The 18,930-nt window shown below is 56.8% G+C and overlaps 2 protein-coding genes across 2 annotated transcripts in view; both read right to left on the bottom strand.

The window, feature by feature from the left end:
• Positions 1-2,647: 2,647 nt before the first annotated feature.
• Positions 2,648-5,203, bottom strand: NUDT18 (nudix hydrolase 18). The gene is made up of 3 exons (XM_017861104.1): positions 4,906-5,203; positions 3,907-4,120; positions 2,648-3,671 (listed from the first exon to the last, which is right to left on the bottom strand). The coding sequence occupies exons 1-3, from the start codon at positions 5,065-5,067 to the stop codon at positions 3,076-3,078; spliced, it is 972 nt and encodes a 323-aa protein (XP_017716593.1). The 5' UTR covers positions 5,068-5,203; the 3' UTR covers positions 2,648-3,075.
• Positions 5,204-10,092: 4,889 nt separating this feature from the next.
• The window catches only part of HR (HR lysine demethylase and nuclear receptor corepressor), a 16,686-nt gene continuing 7,848 nt past the window's right edge, over positions 10,093-18,930 (bottom strand). The window contains 13 exon segments of the mRNA XM_017861103.1: positions 10,093-11,440; positions 11,977-12,105; positions 12,551-12,715; positions 14,591-14,706; positions 14,805-14,924; positions 15,065-15,195; positions 15,410-15,479; positions 15,648-15,813; positions 16,022-16,264; positions 16,371-16,534; positions 16,918-16,999; positions 17,815-17,930; positions 18,102-18,191. Of these exon segments, the coding sequence (XP_017716592.1) occupies positions 11,378-11,440; positions 11,977-12,105; positions 12,551-12,715; positions 14,591-14,706; positions 14,805-14,924; positions 15,065-15,195; positions 15,410-15,479; positions 15,648-15,813; positions 16,022-16,264; positions 16,371-16,534; positions 16,918-16,999; positions 17,815-17,930; positions 18,102-18,191 (1,655 nt within the window). The 3' untranslated portion in view covers positions 10,093-11,377.

Raw genomic sequence — 18,930 nt, 5'->3', positions numbered from 1 at the left:
TGGTGGCTCTGTTCTTGGCCAAGTTCCCCCTCCTTCTGCCCAGGACTCCACTGCTAATTCGGGCCCATCTTCCTCCCCAAGGAAGACAAATTCTTTTTCTAGCACTGGAGCAGGGAGGTGGGGTGGGCGGTAAACAGACAGGCTCTGGCAGTGCAGATCTGCTGATCCTCAGAGCCTGCCAGGAGCCAGACTTGGCAGAGCAGTGCCACTTCTGCTGGGCTGACCTGCAGCCGAGAGCCTGCCCGCCCCGGAGACACCGTGAGGGAATGGACCACGTGGGAGCATCTGTGTGCAAGTCTCACTTGGGTGTGTTTATGATGCGTGTTGTATGCCTGTTTTAGTTGTAAAGTAGGCCTGGTATTTACAACCTTGTCTTTAAGTTCAAGGCTGCAGTGAGCTGATGGCACCACTGCACTCCAGCCTGGGCAACAGAGTAAGACCCTGTCTCTAAAAAAAAATAATAGTAATAATTCACAGGTGTGTTCTCAGGGAAAAAGAAAAGTTAACACATAAATAAATAAACCCTTTGTCCTTAGGTGTGTGTGGAGGGTTGGTGGATCCTCTGAGGGGGTTCCCCAAGAGACTGCGGGAGGGCAGGCTAAGAACTTGGAGGAAAAGGAGCCAGACGGTAGCTCTCAACTTGTGTTGATCACTGGGTGGCTTTTTAAAATCCCAATGCCCAGTGACCCATCACCAGTTAAATTATTGTTGCTGGCGGTGGGCCCAGAGTTCAAGCTCTCCAGATGGCTGTGCATGGTGGCTCATGCCTATAATCCCAGTACTTTGGGAGGCTAAGGTGGGAGGATCATTTGAGGACAGGAGTTCGAGACCAGCCTCGGCAATATAGCGAGGCCCCCATGTCTACTAAAAACTTAAAAATTAGTTGGGTGTGGTGGCATGTGCCTGTGGTTTCAGCTACTTGGGAGGCTGAGGCAGGAGAATCACTTGTCACTCGAGCCTGGGAGATCAATGCTGCAGTGAGCCAGGATCACACCACTCCACTCCAGCCTGGGTGACAGAGCAAGACCCTGTCTGAGAAAAAAGAAAGAAAAAAAGAAAAACAGAAACCCAGGTGACCCTAATGTGCTCCCAGGGTTGAAAACTACTAGGCTAAATAATGGGGGCAAATAGCCAAACGTCATTGCCCGGCTGACTGGATGTGAGCCGGTGGGTCCCTTCGACACTGAGAGAAATGAACTGAAATGAAAGGGTTTGGTTCCATCATTTGCGAGGCATTTGTCCTCAGAGGGTACAAGGATTCCTACCACCTTCCAGGGGCCAGAAAGAGGGCAGCCAAGAGAGGCAGGGAGGGGGCTGGAAAAGGGGCCTTGGAGGTTATCTTGGCCCTCAGGAGAAGGGGAGCCCGTGCAAGTGTTTCCTTGGTCAGAATCAGAAATCTCTACCGTAGAACACTTGATATATTTTATTTGTTCATTTCCTTTGATTTTCGCTTAAATGTTTTCTTTTCTCTTTCTTTTTTCTTTTGAGAGGGTCTTGCTCTTTTACCCAGACTGGAGTGCAGTGGCCTGATCATGGCTCACTGCAGCCTCCACCTTCTGGGCTCAAGCAATCCTCCTGCGTCAGCCTCCTGAGTAGCTGGGATTTACAGGTGTGCGCCACCTCGCCTGGGTTTGGTTTGTTTTGTTTTTTTCTGTAGAGACAGGGTCTCACTATGTTGCCCAGGCTGGCTTCAAACTCTTGCCTTCAAGCGATCCTCTTGCCTTCAAGCGATCCTCCTGCCTCAGCCTCCCAAGGCACTGGGATTACAGGTGTGAGCCACCGTCCCTGGCCAAAGTTCTTTTTTTTTTTTTTTTTTGAGACAGTCTGCCCAGGCTGGAGCTCAGCTCACTGCAACCTCTGCTTCTGGGGTTCAAGCGATTCTCCTGCCTCAGCCTCCTAAGTATCTTGGATTATAGGCATCTGCCAACATGAACGGCTAGTTTTTTGTATTTTTAATAGAGATGGGGTTTTGCCATGTTGGCCAGGCTGGTCTCGAACTCCTGACCTCAAGTGATCCACCTGCATCAGCCTACCAAAAAGTGTTGGGATTACAGGCGTGAGCCACTGTGCCTGGCCACTTATTTAAAAAAAAAAAAAAAAAAAAAAAAAAATTCCCACCGGGTTTCCCCCCGGGTGGGGGGAAAAAAAAAAAAGGTTTGGAATAACAGGGGGGAGCACCGTGCCCTGCCCCACTTTTTAAAAAAAAAAAAAAAAAAAAAAAAAAAATTTCACCGGTTTCCAGCGGGGTGAGGGGAAATGAAAAAAAGGTTTGGTCTGGTGTGGGCTGAAGCTGTGAAAAGGCAGAGGCAGGAAAGCCGGGGGAGGGGTCTGTGCCAGGGAGGCTCAAGGAGAGAGCAGAGGCAGCACCTGCAGCCTGTCCCACGTGAAGTTCCTCTGGGGCCGCCCACTGCCCAACCCTTGGAGGACTCAGAGCTGTGTTTCCTTCGGGATGGGTCCCCTCAGAGTCACATCCCGGGCCAGCAGGCCAGCTGGAAGGAGCCCCGGGGGCCATGCTGGACAGCAGACTGGCCCACACTGTCAGTGCACTGGGAAAGGCAGGGGCGGCTGTGGGTAACACGAGGGCAACAGCAGCTCCTGGACAGCAGTCCCCAACACTTGCTCCCCACAGAGACGTTTAGGCAGGGAGGCAAGGTAAGTAACACCTCTTTACTCAGCAAGGGGCTCCTCCCTCGGGAGACCTTCCCCAGTGCCCCTCCAGGCTCCAAGGGCGTGGAAGGATCAGGATGCAGGCCTTTCCCTAAGAGGGCACAGAACATGATGAGGAGATGCCACTGGTGGTGCAGAAAGCTCCCCATCCCCCTGGGGAGAGGTGTCAGTGTGCCCTCAGGGTTGTCAGGTCCTGAGCTTTGGACTCCTTGCTTGGTTCAAGGCACTGTCCCTTGTGCAATGTAGAGGAATGCTCCTCAAAGCATCTCTCCTGGGAACCAGGAGAGCCGCTCCTGCTCCCAATGCAACAAGATCCCTGATCGCCAGCCTCTTGCCTCCCTCAGAGGGAGACACGTCTGCACTGGAGGGAGCATGGCTGCCTAGCTCCTTGTCACCTCCTCCACCTCCCTATCTGTTCACTGGGACAACAGAGGATCCCTGAAGCCGCTTGAGGAGCTGGCTTTGCAGGTCTTCCTCCGTCACCTTCCACCAAAAGAAGTTCTCACCCCGAATCTTTGGGGGTTCATCCTGGATCCCTGGGCTCCGAAAAGCCACGGTCACCAGCACATTCAGACAGATGCCATCACTGTGATCTCGGCCCAGGTGCTGCAGTCCAAGCAACCCCTTGATCTCCACCACCAAGTGGTGCAGGGTCAGACACTCCTGCAGCAGCCGCAGGATGGCCATCTTCATGCCACCCCTCTGCTCCACAGGGTCGAGGCCACAGGCAGTGACAGGCAAATGAGGAATCCCCACTGTGCCCACCAACACCCACACTGTCTGGGCGCTGGTAAAGGTGACCACGAGCCGCTGGCAGACCAGATCACAGGGTAGCTCTTGCGGCAGAATGACAGGGTGCCTGGCTTGCTGGCGATACTGGGCGGCTAGCTCAACCAGGTGCAGGATGTCATGGGCTCGCAGCGGAGTGGGCAGGGAGCTCCGTGGGTACCAGGCAGCCTGCAGGGACTCTGCATCGGCCTCCTTGGAAGTCTTGAGAATTCCACCTGGGGGAAATGTGGGGGATGGGGCAGGGACAGTCTGTGTGGAGAGAAGTGCAGGTGTGGCAGTCAACAGACATCCCTGACCCAGAAGAGAGGCCCCCAGCCCAAAGGCTGGAATCTGCCCATGCCAGGCTGTGCCAGTCATAACAGGACTGGCTGTGGAGGGGCTCACCTCACCGAGGAGCTGGGGGAAAGGTGTCAACTGGCCCTGTTCACACTGCCTCCAGGTGGGCCATACCTGTGGGGCGAGCGAGGAACACGAAGCGGACCCAGGAGGGGCCCCGCTCCTCCACGGACAGCAGTGTCTCGGGCTCACAGTGCAGCCCCGCCTCCTCCTTCACCTCCCGCTGCAGCGCCTCCACGATGGTCTCCCCCGGCTCCATTCTCCCCGCAGGCAGGTACCACGACCCCCAGCACTCCCTCTTGGCCTCCTGGATCAGTAGCACCTCATCCTGAGGGGACAAAGGATCCTCACTTCCTGCCACAGCCTTCCCTCCCCCCGGGACCAGGGGACACCTCAAACACAGTCTCCCAAGACTCCCTTCTGGGTGGACACCCTCCATCCGGCTAGCGCTCCAGGAGACCTGCCCTCGTGTCGCTGGGGGCTGCAGCCCTCTCCTCTTGCAATTCGTCCCTCTCTGGATTTAGGAAGACTTCCATTTCAGGAAGGGCTGAGATTCCTGGAAGCTGCTTCAGGGGCTGGAGATGAGGCCCCAGAGTGAGGGTCACCATGTGTCTTGCACTGATTTGCGTCTGTACATGTCACTGTGTATCTCTCGCCTCCAACGGCGTGGTTTACAAACTGTGATGGGTCCTCACACTGGGGTCTGGCTTTGAAACACGACCCCCCACCTCCACTCTGTACAACCCCATGGCCCTGGCCCTGGCCCCTTCTAGTTGTCATTACATCGCTCACTACAGGGATCAGCACCAAAGGCCTGAGGGTAAAGTCGGGTTGAGCCACTGCTACCCGGGGGACCCTGGGCATTCCACTAGACTCTGGAGAAGGGAAGGAATGAGGCCTAGGGATGAGACAAACAGGCCCCGGGCCTCAGTTTCCTCTTCTGCATATCGGGACGAACGCAGGGCACAGATGCGAGTGGGAGTGGGAGTGCTTTGCAAAACTGGGAAGCGCCACGCACGCGGCAGCGCTGGCTGTGGCCGTTGGGTCTTCTGTCCCCACCTGGGCTGGCTGCGCGCTCCCGAGGCCCAGCGGGCCCGGCGGGCGGCCGCTCACCTGCTCGCTGAGGAACACGGCCAGCACCACGTAGCACACGTTCTTCCGCAGCCGCACGGGCACCGGCGGCTCCCCGGCTGGCGCCGAGTCGCAGCTCTGCACGCTCGGCCCCTGGCCCGCCAGCACGGCAGCCAGCGCTCCCGTCAGGCCCTCCGAGGCCATCGGGTCCCCTGGGGGGCGGCGGCCTGGGTACTCGCAGACTGGCTGAGCCGAGCCGCGGGCGAGCGTGGGCTCCGGCGCCCTCTCCCAGTCCCTGCGGCAGCAGGCCGGTCCCGCACGAGAACGCGGAAGCGCACGCGAACGCGGAAGCGCACGCGAGCCCTGGCCACTGATAGGCTGCGCGGCGCCGCGGCCTGCCCGGATTGGCCGGCCCGCGGCATCTCCGAAGGGGCGGGGCCACCCGGGGCCGCCCGGCAACTGGGTGGGCGCCGGGCCGGATCCCCGAGGACCCCGCCCGGGTTCTGCCGCCTGTCACTCCCGCGCGCTCAGGACGTCTCCCAGCCGTGGGCTGCAGGAGCTCCGACCGTGACGTCATCCTTCCTGCAGGGCGCGTTGCGCCGCAGGGGTAGGCGACTATGACGCGACAAGCCCGGTGACGTCACGGAGGCCCGGGGCCGCCCCTTGGACCCACTGCCCCGCTGTTGCCGTGAACACACGATGGCATTGCCGGAGTTGATCGTCTCCCAAATAACTTTCTTCTCACTCCATTCAAGAGTAATAAATGTCACGTGGCCTGTGGGGAGGGGGACGTAAACCCCTGCCTTCAAGGAGACTCTGTTGTAGTTGGAGAGATGGACGGAGTCCTAGATGAGGAGTCAGCTGAAGGTTCGAGACTAAGTGCTAAATGCTTGGTTTGGGCAGGAAGAGTGACAGGCGCTGGGAGGAGGGAAGGGGAAGGACTGGGGATGGCGGGAAGGATCGGGGGCTGAGAGAGGGCTGCCGTCAGCCGTCCCATCCTCATCAGTGTCCCTCTGCCCACCGCATTTCCCACGCAGCTCAAGGCCCTCTCCGCTGCAGATGGTGCGCCCGGGGAGGGCGGGGGTGGGGCCCCGCTCCTCCATCCTTGTCGTCACCCTCCCACCTAGCGTGTAGGACCTGGCGCGTGGAGAGCAGGGTGGGGGTTGTTGTGGCGAGCGCCTGCTCCTCTCCCAGCTCGGCCTTTCCTCCTTCACCCGCCCCTCAGAACTGGAAGGCAAGGCCAGCTGGAAGGGATCTGCGAAGCAGGCCGTCTGGCTCCTCACCTGGCAGAGGCCACCCGTTTCTTCTCCCTCGGCTGGTTTTGTGCGCCTGCCTGCTTGATGGTGTGGACAAAGCTCAGGACCTGGAGCCAAATGGCCAGCCCCTGCTGGCTGGCTTGCTCTGTGCTCCTGGGTGAGTTGAGCCTCAATTTTCTTATTTGTAGAGTAGGGTCATAACAATTCTTGTTTTACGGGGGTGTTGGGAAGGCACGACAATCGGAGAGGAGCTGTGTGGATTGTCCAGTACTGGGCACCGTCCCCAGGCAGCCCACCAACCCTCAAGGGTGGGCCCTCTCCACCACAGCTCTTCTTGCTACCACACGCAAGGCCCGCCTTCATGAAATGTGCCTTTTGTTACCCCCTAGAGACAGAGTTTCACTCTGTTGCTCAGATTGGAGGTGCAGTGGCGTGATCACAGATCCTACTACAGCCTTGGTCTCTTGGGTTTGAGCCATCCTCCTGCCCCAGATTCCTGAGTAGCTGGGGTTGCAGGTGTGCACCACCATGCCCGGCTAAATTTTTAATTTGTAATTGTTATTTCTTTGTAGAAACGAGAGTCTTGCTATATTGTCCAGGCTGGTCTTGAACTCCTGGCCTCAGTGATCCTCCTGCCTTGGCCTCCCAAAATTCTGTGGTTGCAGGCATGAGCCACCGTGCCTGGTGAAATGTGCCTGTAGAGCTGCCTTAGAATTGGACTCAGGAACTTCAGCAACGCAGGATGTGTCTCTTTAGGCTCCTCTCACCTGCTGATACCACAGGCTCCCTGGAGGCAGGGCCCTGTGTTAGGCTGTGGGATGTCCCTACAAGGCCCATGAATTTTGAGGCACTTGCTGAACGCAACTGGGCTAAGCCCTATCCTGGACCTCTCACCTCCCAAATAACTACAGGCACAGGACCCCAGGACTGCAGAGCAACTTGTCAACATATTTGCTCTGTGTGTGTGTGTGTGTGTGTCTTGTGCGTGCCCGCACATGTGTGAATCCCTCAGTTTTCCCACCTGTGAAGTGGGGGCAGGTTGGTCCCAGACTCCTGTCTGCCTCGCAGGGATGATTTGAGAGAGTGAGATCATGTCTGGACAGGGCTCTGGGAGCTTCAGAGGCAGCCTAAGGTAAACAACAGAAAGCCTCACTGCCCAGAGAGCAGAGACCGCAGCAAACCATGGCTCCATGCCTCCCATTATCCACGGGGGGAAAGCCCTCCCCAAAAGCCCCTTGTAAACTGTGAAGGGAGTGCTGAGACAACAGAGAGGCAGGCGTTCCCAAGGCCTTGGGAGAGAATAGCAGCCAGACAGAGGCTGGAGAGGCGCTGAGACAAGGGAGGCAGCTGAGGGAGGATGGGAGGCTGGATAGGAACCACCAGGGTCCCCATCAAGTCAACTGTGTGTCCTCCAGTCCCAGAGAGGGAAGAACCCTGGCCAGTGTGGTGGGCCACACAACATGGTGAATGGCAGTAGCCTAATGCTCCCAGCACCCATGGGAGCCAAGCCAGAGCCAGCCATTTCAGGGCATGTGCCGGGGGTGAGCGGGGGGAAGCACATGAGCAGGAAGGCCTGGGTAGGTGGCCATGGGGATGGGGACAGGGACGGGGCAGGCAGGGCAAGGTTGTATCAGGGCATCTGTGATGCTAGAGTCATGGACAGAGCAACAAGACCTGTGTCTTGACGAGGTAGGAAGGTGAGGAGGGCAGGAACCCAAGCTACAGTGGGAGAGGGAGGGCTGGCCACAGGCTAGCTCTCTGAGGGACCCTGGGGATGCCACATCTACCCTCCGGGCCATCTGTCAAATCAGGCATGGTTAGATCGTGGAACAGAAAAAGGGCATTCGTGAAAAAACTGGTGAAATCCCGGTGAGGCCTGTTGCTTCGTTAGTAGTGTGGTATCAATATTAATTTCGTAGTTTTGATCAAGGCACCATGGTTATGTAAGATGTTCACAATAGGGGAGGCTGGGTGAAGGATAATTGGGAACTTCCTGTGCTATCTTTGTGACTCAGCTGTAAATCTAAAATTATTTCAAAATAAAAAGCCTGAGCATGTATATTCAGGGCAGCTTGAATCTATGCTCCTGGGTAAAAAGGGAAAAAAAAAAAGTCTAAGAATTTTATCAGAGAAAAAGGAAAGAAGGCATTGGATATGCAACCCTGCGCTCACTTCCAGCTTGGCTGGTTGTATGTCTGGGATTTCTGAGCGACAGAGGGGCTGCAGCAGAGCACAGCCGGTAGACCCTGTGAGCAGCAGAGGCCCGAGGGTCTCTGTGAGGAACAGTGCCACCGAGTGCCCCATGAGGAGTCTCAGGCTCAGTCCCTACCTGGCCTGGCTGCATTCTCAGGAACAATGCTGGGACAAATGAACATTGATTCACTTCTGTTTACAAAGAGACCAAATATATCCTCAAGGGCATTGTGACCCACCTGGAAGGACAAAGGGGGTGAAGAGGAGATAAGGTCTTTTGGGGAAGACAGAGGCTCAGTGATGCACTGTCCCCACCCCTAATGGGTAAAATTCAGAGAACCATCTTCCCACAGGAACGACCCCAGATTTGGGGTTCTGAGGTGACATCAGGACATGACTATGGAAGATGAAGTGAGGCATGGTGGATCACGCTTGTAATCCCAGAACTTTGGGAGGCCAAGGTGGGCAGATTGCTTGAGCCCAGGAGTTCAAGACCAGCCTGGGTAGTGTGGCAAGACCCTGTCTCTACGAAAACTACCAAAATTAGTCAGGGATGGTGGCACGCACCTGTAGTCCCAGCTACTCAGGAGGCTGAGGTGGGAGGATGGCATGAGTCCAGGAGGCAGAGGTTGCAGTGAGCTGAGATTGCGTCACTGCATTCCAGCCTGGGTGACGGAGTGAGACCCTGTCTCAAACGAAAGATGAAACGTAGGTAGGAATGGGTCATTCAGGACCACTTGGAACATGATCAGCTATAAAATAAAGCACATACATTGGAAGAAGAAGGACAGAGAGGAGGGCAAGCCTGTCTTTAAATTCCACTAAGAGTTAAAACTATAATGTGAACAAGGTGGCTTGACTCAGAAAACTTGGTTCAAATCCCGTTCTGCCACTAAAATTGCTATACGACCTTGGGTAATTTACTTAATTGTAGTTTGCCTGTTTCTTCTTCTGTAAAGTGGAAATAAATCCTATCTGTCTCAAAATCATGATAATGGATTAACTGAAATCATTTTAATGAAAGGGGTGAAATGAGATTAATAATAATAATTATTATTATTATTATTTTAGAGACAGAGTCTTGCTCTGTCACCCAAGCTGGAGTGCAGTGGCGTGACCTTGGGTCATTGCAATCTCCACCTCCCAGGTTCAAGCGATTCTTCTGCCTCAGCCTCTGGAGTAGCTGGGATTACAGGCGCCTGCCACCATGCCCGGCTAATTTTTTTTTTTTTTGGTATTTTAGTAGAGACAGGGTTTCACCATGTTGGCCAGGCTGGTCTTGAACTCCTGACCTCAAGTGATCCACCTGTCTCTGCCTCCCAAAGTGCTAGGATTACAGGGGTGAACCACCTCGCCTGGCCAGATGAGATCAATTAAATGAAAACAATAGCAAAGTAAACGTAGAGTTCTCAGTTTTTTCTTTTCTCCTCTTTATCCCATAAAAAAATGAAAATAACTGAGTTCTCCAAACAATGAAGAAAGCCCCTTTTTTTTTTTTTTTTTTTTTTTTAAATAAAGGATGATTTTGTCAATCATGGCAAAGCCACTTAATGGAATATAAGCAGTCATTTAAAATGAAGGTTAGGTAGCAACACAGAAAATGATGATGATATGGTGTTGAAAGAAAGAAAGCAAGGACAGAACACCGCAATCCAGCCACGTGTACAGCAAATCCTTGGGGAAAGCACTGGGAGGGAATACGCCAAAATACTCATAGTAGTTGGAGGTGTGTAATGATAGGCTTGAAGGTGACTTCCTTATTTTCTAAATGTTCTGAAAGTATATTACACTTATAATAATAAAAAAAAAAACTTTATTTAATAAAAAAAATTCCCCAAACCACAGCAGGAACAATTAGGTACGACAAGAGTGGGAGTGCTTTTCTTTGTAGGGCTGAGATACACAAGGGAAGCCGGAGAGGGCAGAGCGCCACCGGAAGGCTGCAGGCGTGGGGTGGGGACAAGGAGGGGTCGGCTGTCTGAAGCAGTCAGGCTCAGTCCCAGGGTGGCTGGGCCTGGCATCGGTCACGGCCACCAAGGGCAGACAGGTGGGGCAAGGGCTCCTCTGGGCCACACTTCTGGATCTCCAGGAGAGGTGGGGTGGCCTGGAGCTTGCTGGGTGGAGTAGGGCTCCGGAGTCTCTGCACAGGGAGGTCACCTCGTGGCTGTGCCCCAGGACTCTGCCTTGCCTGCTGTTGCACTCAGGAGCATCTTTGGGGAATAGCCCTCCACCCCACCCAAAGGTTCCTCAGTGGGAGGCAAGGACCCAGGCCCTGGAGGAAGGAGGAAGAGCAGGCAGTGGTGTCCTGTCCCTCAGGCCCCAGCTCCGGGCTGCCCTACTCCATTTGCCTCTACTCTAGGGCAGATTTCCATGTCCCCCTCCCTCCCTGGACCATGTGGCCTGCAGGGGCAGGGCCAACCACACTGGCAGCAGTCACAAAACACAGACTTTAATGGAAATCATGAAGGAGGGAAGCGGGCGGACCTGGAAGGGGCTGAGTGACATCGCCCATGCCGCTCCCTCAGCCAAGCCTGAGCAGCTCCTGATGCCACCCTCTCCTCACACTCCCCAGATCTTTTGGCAGGAGGACGGAAGGTCAGGGACCCCTTGTTCAGCATGCCTGCAGTGAGCCCAGTTGGGGATGCGGTGGTAGAAGCGGAGCTGGGGCAGTAGAGCAGGCTCAGCAGGAGTGAGCAGCAGGAGGAGGTGTTGCTTAAGCCAGAATGATTCCCAAGGTCCCCCAAGGAAGGGCTGTTTGTCTCCTGGGTCGGGGAGGAGTAGGGGTTGGAGGAAGTCAATCGACCCCAATGCAGGCCTGGTACCATGGAGAGGGGCACAGGGTGGGGGAGGTGCCAGCCTGAGAAGGACAGGTGTGAGCTAGGTGGCACTGTGGTTGTTGGTTTAAGGGGGAGGGGAACAGGGTGCCCTGCTTGTGCCCAGAGTGGTGCTTGTGGCGTTGACCAGAAATCCTCAAGTCCCCTAGCGTCATTCCCTGCTAAAGTTGTACCTGGGCTGAGCACCTGGTCTACCTGTCCCCACTCCGACCCCAAACACCCAGCATCCCTCTATTTGGCCTCCTGCAATGTCCCCACGGCCACCTTCACTGCTTGGAACACAGCCCAGTCCATCTAGGAAAAAGAGAGAGGACAAAGCATTTTCAGCCACATTCCTGGACCCCCCACTGTCCCCCACCCTACTTAAAAGGAATACTCTGGCCAGGTGCGGTGGCTCACACCTGTAATCCCAGCACTTTGGGAGGCTGAAGTGGGTAGATCATTTGAGGTCAGGAGTTCGAGACCAGCCTGGCTAACATGGTAAAAACCCCCACCTCTACTAAAAAAAAAAAAAAAAAATCAGCCAGATGTGGTGGTGGGCGCCTGTAATCCCAGCTACTTGGGAGACTGAGGCCGGAGAATTGCTTGAACCCAGGAGGCAGAGGTTGCAGGGAGCTGAGATAGTGCCGCTGCACTCCAGCCTGGGCGACAGAGCAAGACTCCGTCTCAAACAACAAAACGAAACAAAATAGAAAGAATACTGTGCCCCCTGCACAGAGTAACTGTCTGCTTGGCACAGGGTGGGATCTACTATGTCCACCAAAGCTGTGGCACAGGGAGGTGGGAGGCTTGGGCAGCACACCCAGCCTGCTGGCCCATATCCCACTCACCTGGGCACAAAGCAGGCGGCAGTCAGGGTGAAGGCTGGATCCCTGGTGGCAGAGCTGAGCAGAGAGGGCAGAGGTCTCAGGGGAGAGGAAGTGCTGAGTGATGCTGACTGTGCTCACCAGGCCCTGCACCTGTGTCGGGGGAACATGGACAGTGAGGCTCAAGATCACACATCCTCTCCCTGTGCCCCTGGTCCCTGAGGTTCGCTTCCTCTAATGACACCCACTCCTGACCCCTAGCTCTCAGAGAGCAGATTCCTGGATGCACCACTGGACACCTCAAAGGCTGGGCCAAAACCGGGCCTCAGGACTGCCGGAGAGACCCCGAAGTCTCCCCGCGAGCCCCCTGACATCAGCATGCCCAGGAAAACAGGAGTGGACTCTGGCGCCAGTCCCAGTTGGGCTCAGTGTCTTCAAGGCCTCTTGGCTCCCCAGTTTTCTCTTCCCCACAGCAGCGTGCGGCTCCCTGCCCTGCCCAGCTCTTGGGTATTGAGGGGATGTTGGACGCCTGCGGCCTTGATAGGGTCGCTCCTGCCATCCTGATCTCCCCGCAGAGCCCCTGCCCGCTGGGAAGCACCTGGTGGGGAGCCCCTGCAGGCACCAGCACGGCCTCTCCGGGGGCCTGGAGCAGGGTCCAGCAGCTCACGCCCCACTCCTCCCGCAGGCGCCGCCGCAGCCCTGCATCCAGGTAGCAGCTGCCTGGGGCGCCAGGCTCCAGGGCGCCTGCCCCGGCCGGGCACACCTCAAAGAAGAGAAGGGGGAATGAGCAAGATGGGGAGGGAAGGGCAGGGCTGCAGGAGGATGGGACATGGACTTTCCAGAGGCCAGAGGTGGAGAAAAGAGCTGAAGGGTGAGGTCTTGAAGGGCTGGCAGGGAGGGTATGGTTGGGTTTGTTTGGGGCTGGGGCAGCTCAGGTTGGCAGAACACACATTTGGCTGGAAGGAGCTTAGAAGGAAGGGGTTCAAGGCCCTACAGGTGGGTAGACTGAATCCCTGCTTTTCTGGGGCTAGAGGCCTTTAACAGCCTCTGTGACCTCAGCCCCTCTGCTCCCTCTCTCAATGGTGCCCCTTTCTGCAAAGCCAAGGGAGACGTCCTGCATAATCCCAGTTCATAAACTGTCTACCAGGACTTCTTACTCTGGAATGGCCAGAATTGTGTGCTAAGTGGTAGGTGAGCAGGGAACTGTATGTCCCTGGGGAGACAACTCAAAGCATTCATCAGGGTCTCCCTAAGATTCTGGACGCGGAAAAGGGAACGACCACTGCGAGGCTGTGAGTGCCAGCGGGTGAACAGGCTTTCGGGCCAGGCCCAGGTCTCTGCAGCAGCCACAGCTACGGGGACCTCACAAGCCCAACCAGAGCAGCGAGCTCTCTGGGCAGGCAGGGACTCGCGGAGGCCAGAGGTGCCCAGGGAACATGTGCAAAGGGGACGCCGGCATCATGCTCCAACCCGCCACCAGCCCAATCCACCCCCTTCAGCAAGGACCTCAGCCATTGCCCCTGGGCTTAGGGCTGCAAGATGGGGCCATCAGGGAAGGGAAGGCTAGTGAAACCAATGGGACCCTAGAGGAGTCCCGGTTGGGTGCCAAGATTCCTTTGCCCTTGGAGATTCAGGTCCATCCTAGAGCTGAGCAGTGTTTCCCAGGCCACCCAGGGAGACTGTGCCCCTCAGCCCTGCCCCGTGAGTCACTGGGTTGGGCCGTGGGGACTGCCCACGGCCAGCCACACCCAGCCCGGAAGAGGCCATCTGCGTGTGGAGGTGTGAGCCCCTCTGCATGTCCCAGCATCTGTGTGTGCATCTACACGTGTGTATGCCTGTGGGCAGGAGGAGTGCACACCATGCTGGCCTCTGCAAGTCTCCGTGTGTGTGCTTTGGCGAGGGGTGACACTAGGTGGAAGTCTTTTCCCCAGGATAATGAGGGCCCAGCTGGACTTGGGAACCATGGGGCTGCCCTCGCCTTACCCCTGGGCTCTCCTCCCCTGCGCCTCAAGCCTCTTGCCTCCATCCCACCCCATCACTTTCCCCTTCCCTGGCTCCTCACCTGACCCATCTCTCCTTCCACTTCCCTCAGCCCCCTTCCTTGCTAGCCCCTCCAGGCGCATCTCCTCCAGGCAGTCTCCCCTAACAAGATGCAAATACCAAAAGAGGGGCAGCAGGACGGAGTCTCAGAAGGGAGGGAAGGCTGCCTGCTTCCAGGAATAGCACAGAGTAGTGACCTGGGGCCATGACAGACAGAAGCTCAGATCCCAGCCCTGCCACTGAGCCTCGGTGTTCTCATTTGCCAATGGGAAAGGAGCAGTACCTGCCTCATGGGGCAGGGGACTGAGACAGGTAACAGATATTATGCCTAAGGCCCTGGTACCACGTCCAGCCTCAGGCAGCTGGTGCTGTCATTTCATCCTCAGGTCCAGGCTCTCCTGCCACAAACCCCTGCCACTTCTCTGAGCCCCATGGCAGAACTCTGGGTCCCCTGTGCCTTCTCTGCACCTGTCTGTGCGAGTTGGTCTGTGCAGTTCACCTGAGGGCATGGGGCGGGGAGCGAGCACACTAGGGTGGGACTGGACGAGCTTCTAGGGCTGAGCAGGGGGAAGGGTAGGGCTCCCGGCTGCCTCCTCACCATCTGGAGAAAGCGGCGGATGCGCTGGGCGTCCTGTGCCCGGAACACGTGCCACACAGTGCTGACCTGGCTGCCCGGAGACCAGAGCCCCTCCCCGTCCAAGTCTGAAAGGAAGTCTGAGGAGGAAAAAGCAGTCAGGCAAGCCCTGGGCTAGTGGCAACGGACACTCGCCTCTGTATCTTGTCCCTGCTCCTGCCTCTGGCCGAGGACCTACCTTTCTGTGCCCGGTGCCAGGCAGGCAGTGGTGCCTCGGCGTGCACCAGGATGCTGACCAGGTCAGCCACCTCCACACAGAGGTTCTTGGTCCCCAGGTGTCCCCGGTGTGGGCTCACACCTGCGTGGCAATAGAGAAAGAACAGTTAGAAATGGAATCAGAGAAGCACTTGAAGTCCCAGGGCCTTGGCACAGATGCTCGTGTGCCCTGAGATGACAGGCACGGGAGTAGGGACTGAGCGGGAGTGGAGGGACGCTCACCATAAGCTGCCCAGAGTTGGGGCTCCAGTGGACGCAGGGCAAGGCCAGGTGGGAGGTAGGAAGCCAGGTTGAGTTTTCCATGGTGGGCGCAGTACTCCGGGAGTGGCAGGCTGGCAGCTAGGTTCTCCACCCTATGGGGCGAGGGGGTCATGCCCAGCAGGCCCAACCCGTGCACCAGAGACCCCATCAAGGCCCTCCCACTGCCAAGGTAAATCCCAGAGGGCAAACATGAGAGTACCGGGGGACACAGGGTGGGAGTGGGGGACAGAGGAGGCGGGGAGGGCTGAACCAGGCGGGGCCTGCAGTGGCTGGGGAGGTAGGGCTGGCCCTTGGTGACATACACACCTGCTGGTGTCCTCATCCCCCAGAGCTCGACGCAGCAGCAGGACAGAGCCCTCGTCTGACTTTGGGCGAACTATAGGAGGAGATAGAACGGCCACTGGCCTCCTCGGCTCCAAAGCCCCTGCCCCGGCAGCAGCAACACCTGCTTCCAGCCCCTCAGGGTTACTCTGGGACTCCTCTGCCACCCAGTCCCTAGGGCTTGGGCTCCCAGATCCCTCTCCCCTGTGTCGGGGACACTTACGCTCAGGCCAGGAGAAGCCCTCCCAGAATGCTGTGCTGCCCAGGCTGGTGGGCTGGGGAGGCCCGAGGGGACTCAGCGCCTGCACCTGGCCTCCAAGCGCCCCAAGAGCTTCTGTCCCCCACAGGTTGCCCTGCAGTGTCCTTTGGATCCCTGACACCAACACAGGCTGTGGTGGGAAAGGAAGGAGGCCATGAGGAGAATGGCCAGGGTGCCCACCGTGGCCAGGCAACAGTGTGTTGTAAGGGCAGTAGAACAGCTCAGGGACAGCCCTCTTGCTCCCTCTGAGCCATTAGGTCTGTCTGGGCCTAGGGACCAAGGCCCCAAGAGGCAGGTGGGGTGGCCAGGGCTGGGAGGGGAGGGGCAGAGCGCCTCACCTGGCCCTGCCTCCAGTGCTTCTGGAAGAGGTGGAAGCCACGCCGAGGCCGAGGCCGGGGCTCCTGCAGCCACAGCAAAGCCCCCGGGGGAGGCAGTCGGGGCCGCACTGGAGAGAGAGGCAGGCCCAGGCCCTTGCGCAAGGCCGGGCCAGCTCGAAGCCCCGGCCCCAGGGCTTTCTCCTGGATCTTCCGTTCCACCACCTGTGCGATAATGCTGTCCAGGATGTTGGTGATGCGGTCGTCCTGCAGGAAGGAGTACAGTGGCTCAGGACCCGCTGGGCCCCGCAGGGAGGGCAGGCCCAGCCTCTGGTCCCCTGGCTCCTAGCCCTCCCTCCATGCCCTCACTCACACTGGGCAGGGCCGGAGTGACGGGGGCGAAGGCCATATGTATTCGCTCATGGCCCAAGCAGAGTTTGACCGCGGTAGAAGCCAGCAGTTCGCAGAGAGAAGGACAAGGCAGGGGTGCTTGGCCAGCACGGTCCTCTGCTGGGGTCTCAGTGGAATCGGGGGTCTCTGTTGCGGGGGGAAGATGGTGGGGGGCTTCGTGTTTGGTCCTTCCCCTTCCCCTTGAGGCCCTCTTGCCCATGCTGCTCTTCCCTCTCTTCCTGGCCAAGCCCACTCTCTCCCCAGCCAGCATCCCCCACCGCAGCTCTGCACTGGGTCTCCCCACTCTACTGCCTTTCCTGCTGGCAGCTCCAGAGCCTCTAAAAAGAGGGGTTCGGGGGGGTCTGGCCAAAGAAGGTGTTTGGAGGCGTGTCCTGAGGGGAGTGGTGGAGATTATTGGGGGTGGGAGGGTTGCTAAATCCCCGGAGACTTCTGCTGGTTGTCCCCTCCTGCCTCAAACTCTGGCCCAGCCTCCCTCCTGCACAGGCCGAGGGGCAAGAGGAGCCGCTCACCCTCTTTGATGCTCTTGGTCCTGTGGGTGTCGCCATTGCACGAAGGTTGTGGAGTTGGGGGCATTTTCTGTGTCAATTCCTTCTGTTAAACCCATCCACCACCCCCCAATCCAACCAGAGATTTTAAAATGGCAGACACAGTTCAACACAACCCACAAGAATGAACAATGGACTCTTGTCAGTCCTAAAATCGTGTTTATAGGAGCAAAATGCTATAGGATATAACATTAGGTGGAAAAAAGTTGCTCATAGACTTCTACCTATGGTAGGGTCTATAGTCTACTAAAATAGACAAATGGCTGGAAAGAAATATGTCAAAACTAATGGTGGCATTAAGGTCATCGTCATTTTCTTTCTTATACTTGTCTGTATATTTGGGAAATTTTCCAAATTTTCCACAATGGGTATATAACACAGTGTCTGGCACCCAAAATGCATTCAATGAACGATTTATTTTGAATGGATGACTTTTATAAGAAGAACATGAACTTCATAAAAACTTCAAATGCACACTGAGCGCCTGCTAGGTGTTAGGTGCCGGGGAGACTGAGAAGGCGGGCCAACACTCCACCCAAAGGAACCCATGGCCTGGGGACCGGGCCATACCAACAAGCACCTCTAGCGTGATGCGGCAAGCGCTGAACTAGAATACGCACAGAGTAGGGCAGATATGCTCCAGGAAGGCAGGGGGTGAGGACCTCCAGGGTGGGGGGGTGGGGGGGGGCCAGCGCTCAAGATCGTGCATGGCTCCTGCTCCCCAAGGTGGGAATTAGCCTGATTCCACAGGCTTCTCTCTTGCTCTTCATCCCCACCAAAAAAGCAAAGGGGGCCAAACCCCTGCAAAGGTCAGTCATTTGCAGGCATGGTACCCAACCGGTGGCATGCCCTGGGTCTTACCTGCTGGCCTGCATCCCCGGGGGCCCACACCCGGGCATCAGCTTGGCAGGGGCAGTGCCCCCGGATATCAAACTTGACCCAGACCTGGTGCATTGCAGTGCTCAGCTCTGCCAAAGCTGGGGGTGGGGGTGGGCAGGAGAGGGAGGTTGGTGGTGAGTGTAGACCAACAGGCAGCTTGGCCTCGCCAAGCAGAAGGGCATGGCACTTGGGGGAGGGATAATCAGACAGGAAGCTGGTCTCTCTCAGGACCCAACCTCTGCATGCCCCACCCCTCCAAGACGGCTCACCCTGGCTGGAGACAAACTGGGTCAGCATCAGGGAACAGGCAGCGTGCCCAGCCTCCTGCGTGCACTCCTCCGTGGACTGCTCCCGAGAGCCTGTGGGGCAGGAAGGGAAAAGCTGCAGGTCCAGAAATCAAGATAATCACAGGTTAAGGTCAGAGAAGGTCAGGACACGATATCTAAATCAGGGGACTCAATAGTCCATAAAACTCGTGCTTTCTGGGAAACCTGGGTCACATAGAGACACAGCGCTCTTTGCTTGTAGAATGACAGCCTTTAACGTGCTCAGATGCTTTGCAAGCCCTTAGGCTAACCACGTGGAAGACAATGTTCTAAAACGTATCTGACCCTGGAGCTCTTTTTGGTCATTCCTACTGGAACACAGGGAAATTTCAAGCTCTCACATGGCCAACTTGAGCCAAGGGGGAGAAAGCTGAGAACCATGAAAAGAACAGGACAAAATCAGAAGACCTGAGTCTAAGTCCTGGCCGCAACACTTTACTAACTGTGTGACCTTGGACAAGTCACTTATCCTCTGAGTTTTTCTTATCTGGAAAGCAAAAGCAATTAATACCCACTTCACAGTGTTACAGCAGGTTTTAAAAGGTGCCCGCTGAACAGAGTGGGAGACAACGAGTAGGCACATTCGTCTTTGTTTAAGGGTGGTCAAGGGCGCAGGCATGGTCCTCTGATCTGCAGAGGGGGAAGTCTGCTCTAAGGGCATTGAGCCACCATGGCTGAGGCTGGGGCTGCACAGGGAGTAGGGGGCTTTTTGGGGAGAGGCATTCAACGAATGACCACAGGCTTGCAGCAGTCCCCCTGAGGGCTCCATCCC

This window comes from Rhinopithecus bieti, unplaced genomic scaffold, assembly GCF_001698545.2.
Source record: "Rhinopithecus bieti isolate Rb0 unplaced genomic scaffold, ASM169854v2 scaffold_59220, whole genome shotgun sequence".
Classification (NCBI taxonomy): Eukaryota; Metazoa; Chordata; class Mammalia; order Primates; family Cercopithecidae; genus Rhinopithecus; species Rhinopithecus bieti.
Note: the sequence above shows the minus strand (reverse complement) of the source record. Positions and strands in the feature narration are given on the sequence as shown.